The following is a 12,536-nucleotide window of genomic DNA, read 5'->3' on the forward strand; positions in this document are numbered from 1 at the left end:
GTTGCTCCCTGCGTGCACACCACAAATCGACACATCGCCCTATCACCCGAAGTATAGCGGTCTTTAAAGTCGTTATAAATATGCGCGTCCCTCCGCTCATTCGTTCGGTCGAATTGGCCTTTGAACGTGCGCTGTTCCAACCGAAAAAAAGGCCTCTGGGGTACTATCTTCCCCGTACGGTCCCAGATTTGCGGTTGGCGGCAGCATAACAAAGCGTCACGTACGACGTTTGGAATGCGCCGTCCGCGCCGCAATTGTATGGATCCCATAAAAATTGATATCTGAATAATGCGTCTTCGGCCCGGTGCCTCCCTACAATGAGGGAATAAATCATCGTGGAGTGGCATCGTTGCGGTAAAGGATGACGCTCTGATGGTTTCCTGCCAAAACCGGAGCTGGCTGCGGAACACAGGTGCTGGGGAAAGTGCGGAATGCCCGTCTGTCTCTCTCACTGTGCATAGACGTGCCAGCGTCTTTTCCAGTGGACGACTTTTTCTTTTTTTAGCCACGAGCGATTGTTTTCGGCGTTGCTGTATTGGCCGCAGCGGACTATAATCTAACACCAACAACAATGATGTCCTGCGGTGTAAAGATAATGTCTAACGCTTTTAAGTCAGTACCTTTGTCTCGGAGTCTTACTCACGGAAGAAAGATGCGAGACCAAAATTTTAGTCCAAAACTCCGTTGACGGTGCCCTGTGCGGAAACGGTGTCTTTAAAACACGCATTCACACGTATATCACTTTATAGTATGGATATAACTTTTATTTGTGTGATCATTGTGGTTTACTTAGTGCTTCAGAGCACTTCTGCTTAGCAGCCTTTCGAAAAGATTTGACTGAAGATTTGAAGAACGCAATATGAAGATGTTCAGCGGTATAACGTACAAAAATATCCTATCGTCCACTGGATTGCTCCGGATGCTTTAGTTTTTTCTTGTTCATCCTGACTTCATCATCTTCACCCTTCCTTCATCATCTTCACATAATGTTCCACGTGCAATGGTGTAGGCTTCCGCACCACTGCGGTGAAATACCCCACCTCATCGTCATCATTTATTGTTGTTGTTGTATAAAAATATCTAGCGTGCTAGCCATTCCAGCATGAATATCCTGTACAGCATTTGCAGTTGACGTCCCATTTCAGTATCCATAGTTTCCGTTTTCAATTACGGATCTTGTAGCTATACTGCCTGCTGGTTACTATGAGGAACGGTACTTTTGAACCAACGGATGAACCTCCAGAAAGAAACTCCCAATTCAATGTTCCCGCTCAGTGAGGGTTCTGGATGAAACGTTTCAAGCGCCCCAGAGACACATGCACCGCAGGCCTGATACAGGCAAAGGCGTCGTGTACATTTTGACGCGTCCTTCGAATGTCATCCAGCCTCGGAAGCGTCACCGTCTAAGTGTATGCAGTGGCTTCAAGTGTGTTTGCATACAACGCTCTGGAGTATAAAAGGGGGTCGTCGAACCTCTCAGGTGGCTCGTAAACTGGGAATGCAGACCACACACGTAAAGCGTGCGAGAGGATCACTTCGCTGGTGGGTGGTCTCAAGGGACGGACCAGTAGAAGGCGTGAGAGCTACTAATTATTTTACTTCGGTCAGTGATGACAATTCTTTTATCCGTTTTTTTTTATTATTTACGTAACTCGCGAGGGTTGTCGGAATTCATAACGTGTAATAAAATTATAATGGCCTTTCTTTAGCGTCTTGCCATAGAAGCAGTGTCGTAAGGATATGTTGTATATAGGAAGCAACAGGTCAACATGATGTTGAGCAACTGGCGTTGCTTAAACACGTTGTACAGGCAGGAATCGGGCCAGGAATGAGGCCTTTCGTCTTTGTCTTTTGTCCACTTCAGCCTATTTTTCCTTAGTTGTCATTGGTGGTAATGCTGCTTTTGAAAGAGGTCGCAGTTGACGGCCTCACAGAGGTGGGCAACGTCACCACTAAAGCTCTGGGGGAAATGTGCGTCCTGGGCCGACTTCTAGGGGAACTGTGCCGACATATGCCTTAAAGTGCTTGAGGAAAACCCAAGTATAACCCCAACCAGCACAGCCGGCATCGGGATTCGAACCCGGGTACTTCCCAATCTCGACTTGACTTACCTGCCACTCATTCCATCTTCTCCAAGATCCTGACGGTATCACGCGCCCTCTGCTGTCACTGTATTGCTTTCAGTTCCGCTGATGTGTTTTTTCTGTTTACCGTAGTTCCGTGGTCGTAGCAGCTTTAGCGGGGAATCCGGGTAATACCTTACAGAATCCCTCGTCTCCGTGCGTTGTCAAGCAGAGCACACTGAAGCTGCACAGCTCTGTGCGCTTTAACGACAACCAAGATGTCGTGCTCAAGTAACAGCACCGACTCCCCCTCCTCATGACTGTTATACCTCTCCTTGTGTCACTACCATCTTCGCATCTGTCCCTCACATTCGCCGTCCTGTACATGTACGAACATTTCACAACATCTACACCTGAATCCATCACTGCATCCCTCCAGCGCCGCAACGTTCGGGCCTGTCAAACTCGCTCGAAAAACTCTTTAGCCGGAAGCAAAGCAGTATTACATGCTGTATAGGGATGCTTATCGCGCCAGTCTCTTGTAAAACCCTCTTCCGACGTTCTGAAGTTGAGTAGACAAAAGAGTAGCTGAAGCCTCGTCGCCGCCATTGCTGCTGTCACCCCTTTGAGCAACGCGCGACTCTGAAGTTGGGTCCTTGATCGATCTGACTGGTCCAGCGCTAGGAAGACGAGAGTAAAAGGGACATTTCAGCCCTCTTTTGTCCGTCGTATCTGGCGTATAATAAGAAGTGAGGCATCCTCGTTGGCGAAAGCAGCAAGAAAATGTTCATCTTATTTCGAGTGGTTTAGCTGCTGCCACTGATAAAAGGGGGAAGAAGAAGTAGTGGAGGAGCCCCCTAGCGGAGAAATTAGAAAGACAAAGAGAGTAACAAGGAAGGTTGTCCTTCTTGGCACGATCGCTGTCACCGGTCAGATCATGGATTTTCTGTCATGCCAGCCTCGTTGTTCCGGGATTGTAACGGGAGCATGGGGAGCGGCCAGCACGCGATGTCTTGGGCGTGGACGGATGTGTGCCGAGATATCCGATGTAATAGTACGAGACACGCGTTTGACGAGTGTTCGTGTGTGAGGGAGAATAACTGTGTTTTGTCTTCGTGGTGGCTGCTTCTAATTGAGGCTCGCACGTGTTGTCGGCGGTGATCGTCTTCCTGAAGAAGTGTAGTGGAGGCGGCGGTGAAGCAGTAAGTCCTGGGCTTCGTTCCTAGAGGTGGTCGATATCGCACGAAGAAATCTCTGGAAAAATTCCTGAACGTGAACTTCCTCCCTAATTTATATCATTCTAACCTGTGTGTCTCGCTTTGTATTCTGCCAAAATCTTTTTTTTTCTTCTTCTTCTTTTTCATGTGATCGTGGAAGTATCATAATACTAAGAAGTGCGACGTCACAACCCAAGCAGCGCGTCATGTTGGCACAATATTGGCTGCGTATTGGCAATGCTGGTCCAATATTGCTCCAGTATTGGACGGGTATTTCTTTGTTCTGTGTTAGCGCCGCGAAGCAACTGCGGCTATGGGCGGCGTACAGATGTTGACAGTTGGAGAGAGGACATCAGGAAGGATTGGGGACAGAGGGGTTAATATGCATCCTGGGCCGACTTCAGGGGGAGCCGACATTCGTCTGGAAAGTCATTGGACGGGTATGCATCCAGTATTGTGCAAAGATAATGTGTGCAGTCTGCAAACAACGACTGACAACATTGGTCCCCTCCTCCGAGGTCGCGTGCCGTCTCCTCACCGGAGCAGCTGGCAGTCTTCCAACGTGAGGCGGAGCACGTAAAGGTGCGTGTGCGGTTGGTATAGGAGACAGAAGCCAAAGCTCACTGTGACGTCATCCAGACGTGGGGCACAGAATCCGAAACTATGAACCTTTGTGGGTTTCTTTGGAAAAATCATGGAACCGTTTGATATTCACTCACGACATTTTTACTCCTCGTACCGAGTCTTTCACAGCGGTAGATTTATAATACCTAATAAGATCAATAGCTTTTTTTCCGAGTGCCGCTTCAAAGTTGTGTACTATAATGTCTCCGCTCGCGCGTAGCGAATACTGAACGCTGTTTGTTCGTTTGTTTGTTGTTTGTGTGTGTGTCACGTGTCACACGCTAGCTTGTAGGAATTACGCCCCCTCTGTGTCCAAGAATCCAAGTTTAGGCGGTAAAGTATTCATGGTTTCGAATGGGATGGCGAACGTTGTTTTGTGAACGACAACGCGTGAATGGTCGTGCGAATTACACGTCGCTTTGCACTCGTTGCGACCTCCTCTCATCTCCTTTTAACCTTCAAGTGATTTTGTAATGAACAAAACAAAATAACAAAACCAAGTGTGCAACCACCCGTACCAACTTCTCTCTAGGCAAAAACAAACAAGCAAAAAACAACAAGACAAAACAGACAGGCATATAGTCTTATCGACCGATGCCACGAGCTTCGAAAAACAAAGGGCACGGCCCCTGCTTTTTACGCAACCATCGAATACAAATGGTGCACGCCATTTTATCTGCCTTAATTTACATGTAGACGCGAGACAGCACTTGCTTTCATTAAACCTCGCAATAAGACTATATTAAATTTTCAAGCTGTTCTGTCGTAGCTGAAGTAGCGTTTCGTAACCGGCGAACTCCGACGTAATTTTGTACTGCGCCGTAATACGGGCTGCGGTTTTAGGGCCATAGCCTTCTAGGGCCCACCAATGTCGACAGCCGTGTAGGTCCGTCCATAACAGTTGCGGTGAGATGAGGATGAGGTGGTTACAGTGTCATACGAAACAAGTGCGGGCGTTCGTAGATCACATGATGGCAGATGATTGGAAGATCGAAAGGTGGTCTTATAAAGCTACTGCGTTTAAACGGGTTTCGCAGAACGCCCGAAGGTGCAGACGGTTTTTCTTTCCTCCTCTTCAGCGTTGAAGGCCCAGCAACAACGTGTCCATTCCGACTTCGCTTCCTGAAGTTTTTTTCATCGACCAGGGAGTCACTTCAGCAATCGCGGCTGGCCCATTTCATTTTAGTGTTGCACCCATTTTTTAGTTTGTTCACTGAGCAAAATGTCAAATGAAGGACAAAATGAACGAGAGAGAGAGTTTGGGACCGAGTTCATCATTGGCCACGTTGCCCTGCCGCTATATGTAGCTCGATTCGTTTGCTGCAGGACGACGACAATGGGTGATCAATCACGTGCTGTGACACCACCTGCGCCTTGCCCATTACCGCTATACGAAGAGCGGAAATAGTTCCAGCTTCATATATAAAATCATCATCTTTGTCGCTGTCCGTTGGCCGGCAACTTTTCCGCACGAGAACTTCTGTCGTTGGTTCGACCATTGTTTGAGGGACGATCGATTCCGTGCGCCTGAAGACACCGTCCCCGGTATCTTGCTTTTCAGTTGTGCGTGCTGAAAGGCACACCAACGCTAGATAAGTGTGGCTCAGATGCCGTAGGCATTTCGTTGGGACAGATGAAGGGAGAATGCGTCTGCTATAGTGTGCTACCGTTATTGACAGTGAAGCTCTTGCCCTGTTTGAGATCGACGCAGTTTCAGCGTGCACGAGTTTATCTGGGACATACGCAGATCCAAGAGACGCACACCGAATTACTGAGCCTTTTCTGCGTGTACTTTCTGAGAAAAAGCAGTAATATTAGTACATTGGGGCCTACATTGCCGCAACCATATTAGGCTTAGATCACTTCTTGACAAAACGCACGGAAGTTTTGTGCGAATTTTATAGGGACTATTTCAGATGCTGTGGAGTAAATTGCAGAGTCAGCTGGGACTAAAATGATGAGCAATTGCAATCTAGGGGGCTAGTAGATGTAGTTCATCCTACTCATGTTGCTACTATACCATGCTAGAATGTACCTATAAGCGTGCAAAGAGCTTCGTAGTTTTTGTGGTACCTTAGCTTTGCTCCCTTTGCATCAAGAGTTGCTCCAATGGCAGAAGAAAAGTGTAATTCCGGCTAAGGCTCTATGTTCATCTTCCTTCTTCTTCTTGTTCTTGTTTTTTTCTACATATTTATAACATGGGTTGGGAGCAACAGTCGTCGAAAATTGAAGTTGGAAGAAGACGGCATACTTTTGGGTTACCAGACAGGTTCTCGCGACACGACCGTGACCTGCTTAAGTCGATAACAATAAAATACACGCAGATATTGCTCTGCGCGAATATCGCTTGCTTTCTTCGCTGTATTCCAGCACACCTGCACTGTAACCAGAAACAAATGGGACATAATGCAAATGCGCAGATGTTCAACGAAGCCGCGCACGGTCAGCCTTGTGCTCCTTTTTAAAGCTTTTATTCCCTGCTATTTCTTGTGTTGCTCGTTATCCTAACGAAGTCGTAATCAAGTCCAAATTTCTTTTCCAGCGCTAGTACGATGATGTTATAATATAAAATAACACTAAGGTTGCAGGTTCGATGTCCGCTTGCAACTTGGCAGCAGGGTACAGGTCTTAGACAGCTCGCCTTCAGTGGGAGACTATAAGTTGAATACGGTATACCGCGTGCTGAGATTTCGGTTCACGTTAAAGAACCCCTGAAGTGGGCAACGCTAATGATTCGAAGTAGATTTACACGTAAGTCAGTCTTGCGACACTTAGGCGGCTACATGTACCATGTGCCGCAGGCTATATAGGACTGCGGATAATTGATCCACAGACCAACAACTGTGGCGTCGCGCGTGACCACAATGGGCCATTTCGTAGAATGTGAACGGAGCGTGCGCAATACAGTATAGCGTATTCCATCGGTACTTTGGCGAAGCAATAAGGCTGTCATTCGTCGTCTGCCATTCGTATCCACATGGTATCGTGTTGCATACTTTTGCGGTGAGAGGCAACATTTTGTGAACTTACGGAGCTAAAGACTTTTTGATAAAGATGGTATAGTAGTTAACGATGAAAGGTGAAAGTCACTGAAAAGGTTAGCCAGCTGTAGGCCTCGAACGGCTTTCTATGTATTTGTCCCTTCTATGTTGTTCCAGCCTCAGAACACTAGTTCTTTCATGGTATAGTAGCACGTTCGTTCAGCAGTTGCAAAGCAAAGTGCAGCAAGGGGAAGAAATTTGTCCCTTTCTGCGTTTCCGTGCAAACGACTGAACCCACAGCAGAAAAAGTCCAGTATTTGCTTGATGCTCGGGCACAGAACACGGCTGATAGCCTTGTTCCAGCCTGCGATGATAGATGAGTCCCCCCCGCTCCTCCCCAGGTACGATGTTGCATCCCAGATGCTCCATGAACTTCAGGTTATGTCCAACTAACCCTTTATGACCAACGGAGACAGCACGCACATGGTTTTAGTTGACGCCATAATCCACAACCATTCTACTTCGCCACTTAGCCGAGCGGTGGCGCCAGCTCTTTCCGAAACGGCGGATTGTCTCGCGACGTAAAGCCACGAATCATGTCACACACACCTAGCTCGTACGACACGCTACGGACACAAAATTGTCCTAGAAGTCCTCGCGCGCTTGCAGAACGCGGGCACGCAGAACGTTTCATGTTGCGTTCATTGTGTGAGGCGCAAGGCGAGTTCCCCCGGGAGTAAATTGGGATGTCACCGAGGAAGTTTGGCGGTTGGGTGGAGCACTTTATAGCCCGCCATCTTTTTCCCAGGCTGCAGAACTGCAGATGGCTGTTGTCAGACTTGGCTGGGCGTGGGCGGCGGCACTGCGAAAATAATTCAGAGGGTTTCCGCAACTCAATGGCCCCCTTCTCTCGCTGCGAGCGCACCGCTTTCTTCACATCGGCGCAGACGTACGTGGAACATGGGCTAATTTGGCAGCTCGTAATGGCGGAAGTCGTGCGAGGGTTGGGAAGGAGATTGGAATAGAACGTACAGTGGGCGTAGAGGACACACTACGGAAAGGTTTTCGTAGAGGCGTTCGGAGTAGAAGCACGTTAATGTGAAGGACAGTAGAAGAAAGTCAGCACTGTCCAATCCAATCGAATGCCAGCTGGACTCGGAACCGCTGATGGAAAAGGCCTACATTTCTAGATTATGGTTTTGGAAACACGATAATAGAGATCTGCTTGCGTAACGTTAGGCGACTGCGTGCGCTATACAACGAAAACTCTCTAATATTTCGTGCATGCTAGGTATTTTTCTGGAACTATTTTTCTCGCATTCCCGATCTCTGAGGGGGAGACGATGGGGGTAGGGATGGGAAAGGGAAGGGCCGTTATGTGAATCTGGACCTGATCATGGATTGTTTTGACATAGTCATAGTTCTGTGCAAATTTTCGTAATCTGTAGAATTGGCTATATATGACTACCTCTCATATAGTGACAACAACAACAACAACAGATAAATTAATGATGGTGAATAACGAAATTCTTCAGATAGTGACAGCTCTTTATCTATACATTGTAATTCGCTGTTTTGCATTTATCGAAAGGTATTCACTGCGTAATTACTGACGGATAAAGGTCGACATTTTGTAGCATTCGGCATCAAAAGATAAGTTTAAAAATCAATCAATTAATTGATTAGTCATCTCTGTACGCTGAGACGCGAGGCTAATTAGTTCGAGCCAATTAGTGATGAATTAGCTCGATGCGATACGCAAGATAAAACCTGAATTCTGCGGAGCTTCTTGTACACTTTCTTCATACGTCATTTATTTGAAATATTGAACGAGCTTACTACTGAAGTAACGAAACGAGAAATTCAAGTTTACCTTTGTGCGCTGTCGGCCGTGACGCGGGGTCATTTCCCATGAGCAGCATGTGCATTAACTTTCTTGGTTAAGACTCATACCCTAGTGGGCAACTTAACATTTGTACGGTGTGTACGCGAGCATACGTGCATCCTACTTGCACGTTACGTGCATATTTGCATGTTAGTGCTATGGGCTCAAATGGATGCGGCTTGTGCGAAGAAGCAATCTGTTTTTTTTTTTCTTTTTTTTTTTCGCTGGGCATTCTGTATCCAGAACGAAACACATAGTACGTCTTCTCATGCGACGTCTCATGTCAGCGAAGAAAACAAAATAATTCCAAACCAGGACCTTCTATAGCTCGCATATTTTCCCATTTCAGTGTCGAGCATCACTTTGGAGACGAAGCTGAACGCAGCTGACTGTCGAGTCCCAGCCCTCAGGTGTAGGGTTAGAAGCAGCGACCCTGGATTTGTCACCGTCTACTTCACGAAGAAGGTGAGCTTGCATATCCTTGCATTCTCTGATTGCCGTTGAAAAAAAGTACGACGAAAATGTAAGCGTGCTTTCCACGTGGGGAGTTTCTGAAAATATCTGCTCGGGCAAACCGATGCTATTTCATCACAGCTGCGATGTCTACCTCTATAGACTGGAACGGTCATAGGCGTGACAGTGGAAAACCACTGTTCATTGCCTCCTCATTACTTTATGCATGACGTAGAACGTACATATAAATAATCAACGTACAGTCCTGCAGAGCGCCATACCACTCCTCCCCGACCCTTTGGTTTGGGCACGGTCCTTGCTCAAGATACGTACAGCTGAGGTCTGGAAGGGAAGGGTCGACCAAAAAGATGCATGTGAAAAAAGAGCCACTTGGCATCGACTTGTTAGCCACAGTTGCTTCGCGGCGCTAACACGCAATCAAAAAAAAAAAAAAAAAAACATCGACTTGCCGTCTGCGAAAAGCTGTCTGGCTCATGCTAATGCAGGTCAACGTCCGCTTCTTGTACCTTCGCATCAACTGAGAGGACCTCGCCGACCTCGTCTTTGAAGACTTCTGTTTATCAAGACGTCTCGCATCATCAAAGACAAAAGCCACTCTCCCTCGCTGCAATGCTTTCGCACCTTGTTCCAACCTTCTTTGTGACCCGTCAGCAACCGCACACGGGTGTCATAAAAGTGACTGGCAAGTCAACAAGCGTATTATCAAGGGCGGCTTCAATCAGACCGCTATCGCGCATTTACTGCGTGCTCTTTGCGTTTAACTCTTCATGGCGGAGGAAGATGGAATAGCTGCTGACCTCCCTCCGATGTTGCTGTACTACAGGTCGCCAGCAGCAAAAGCAGCATCGAGCATGTGTCTGCGATCAGCGTCTGGGACACTAAGTGAGCATGCGAAAGGAATCGCGGGTGATGTATCGCGTTTCCGTGCCCTCTTGAACCCCGGGGTGAGCGGCCTTCTTTGCAAAGCCCAGGGCAGACAAGGGCGTATATAGTTTTAGCCGCGTTCGTCGCATTATCGGCCGGGATACATTGCATGCAAGTTCACCGGGCTGCCTCGCTGTTACATGGTGTGGCTCGCTTGGCGGGAAGTGTCGTCCCGATTAGTGTTCCGCTGGGGCAGCCAAGCGTAGACGCGATCGCGCTATCTGCGGTGTGAAGGCGGGAAGTTGAAAAGGGAGCAGGTTGCCGGAGCACGGGCCGTCGTTACATCGAACTGGATTTCAGAAGATTATTACTTCGGTGGGCTAGAAAGGGTGGTGTTCAGGTCTTTGAGTTATGTTCTGATTTTTCTGAATCATTATGCAGGTACAGGTGCAGAGTAACATGTGGGGTCGAAAGACCACCCTGGTGGTAGTAGCTGTTCTGAATCTTTGCTGGGCTCTCGAGGGTACTTGGATTAAATCTTGTGGTCACGTAATTCTTCTGTAGTTACACGTTCTTCCCGTCATCCAGCAGTGTCACCTTTTCGGTTACTATATTTTTTCTTCCCTGTCTGTCTCCGAAGTTGTGGCTTCATGGATGAGTTGGATCTCCAGAGGATAATGATGTCCCTCTACATGAACCCTGATCAAACGGGGACTGTATGTCTAGGAGTGCCGGACGTGCTGGGGAGCTTCTGAACCCATGTCCTCAGTCCAGGACTGCGTCGATAGAACTGAAACCAAAACCGGTTGATTGCCGGCGCGCGTCAGGTCGTGGTCGTCGTCCATCTACAGGTCACCATAGATAAATGAGAGCAGAATCGGATAAGGTTGTTTGCTAAGGCCAGGGATCGTCCACACCTAGAGCAAAGTACGCGTCCCGCTACACACTGAACTGCAGAACTTCAAACAAAAGACGTGCATTCACTCCCGATCTGTGCCCACGGTGAAACGCAGCTGTTGTCGACGAAAGATCTGCGGACATAACAACGGGCATCTATTTTTCGTGGGGCCTGTGCTGAAAACGCCTGGTATATATCTCGCTGGAAGCCTGAAGACGACCAACAAAAGCTGCCCTTTGATATATACCTGCATCGTGTTTCTTACCCTCACTTTCCTTCGAAGGCATCAATGGAGCTCATCACGAACGATGATACGGAAGATAACCGAGGACATACCTCTCAACCTTCCCCCTCTCTCTCTCACCTTTCGCCCCCGGAACTTTCGCAACTCATCTCATTTGTCTCTAAACGCCGCGCAAACAAACCCTCCTTCATCACTTCCCGTGGCCACATTAGCGCTTCATCAACGACGGAACCAAACTATGCTGTATGTGCGCAGTTTAGAGCGGACGAACTTTATCTCCGACCTGAAGGGTTCTTCACCTCTGCATCGCGCACACACTTTCTCGATCGCCTTTTTCTCAACAGCCGGTTGGAACAATATAACAAGGGGGAGGGGGCCGACCTGTGATCAAATCTTCCCTACATGGAGTACCCCCCCCCCCCCCTCTTCTGATCGGGTGTCAGATTGCGGATCCCGCATTGCACCTTGCCGATCAGTAATTTATCACGTTCCACTTTCGTCACGCTCAGGATGCCTATATACTTCTTTTTTTTTTTTTTTTCACTGTTTGCTTCTTCTTCTTCTTTTCTGTAACAGCTTCCTCCTCCTCCTCCTCCTCCCTGAAGCGCTTTTTCTTTTTTTGCCCGTGCTTCAAGTTGTCTATTTGATTTCGTTATCCTCCTCCCCATTTCAATGAAGATTCTCTTCGTCGGCACCTTCCCTTCGCGGATCTCCGTTTACACAGCGGTGTGCGCGTTATTTATTATTTCCGAAGCGCTGCTCGGTGAAGGTTATTTCTCCGATTTCTTTTTTCTTTTGGGTCACGAGCAGTTTCTTCGCACCTAGCCGTCGAAGTTTTCGCGTACGGTGTTTTTGTTTCGCGCGCGTTAATACCAAAAGAAGCAGCAGCAACTTTTGAATTTTTCCCTTGCGAAGTTTATCTTGGCGCTAAGCACGGACGTACAGCGATGAGAGCGTTTTCGAAGGGAGCGCTGTGACTGGAGATGTTTTCGTTCTCGGGAAAATGGAAAGGGTGATGGTCTGAGAGGCATCGTGTGTTTCAGGGTTACACGTGGAATGTCGCCTCCTGTGCTGCAGATGGCCGCTGGTGTTGCCTTCGTTCCTTCATTCTGGAGTTTTCTTTAATCTTCATTGGTTGATTTGACGTTGTTATTTGATGCCACGTCTGCCGAACGCTGTGCGTGTCGATGTGGCGGCATAATGCTAATGAGGGATCGCGCTTCCTTGGCAGACTTCATGAAGATATGTGCCATCGTCCGTTTGAAAGGAAGCTCAGTAAACTTCAG

General features: G+C 47.8%; 1 protein-coding gene across 1 annotated transcript in view; it reads left to right on the plus strand.

Moving 5' to 3' along the window:
- LOC135367064 (uncharacterized) overlaps positions 1-12,536 on the plus strand; it is a 416,498-nt gene that overhangs the window by 150,626 nt on the left and 253,336 nt on the right. Inside the window, exon 4 of the mRNA XM_064600159.1 lies at positions 9,120-9,235. Within this exon, the coding sequence (XP_064456229.1) occupies positions 9,120-9,235 (116 nt within the window). The remainder of the gene's footprint in view (positions 1-9,119; positions 9,236-12,536) is intronic.

The sequence above is a fragment of the Ornithodoros turicata genome, chromosome 8, assembly GCF_037126465.1.
Source record: "Ornithodoros turicata isolate Travis chromosome 8, ASM3712646v1, whole genome shotgun sequence".
Lineage (NCBI taxonomy): Eukaryota > Metazoa > Arthropoda > Arachnida > Ixodida > Argasidae > Ornithodoros > Ornithodoros turicata.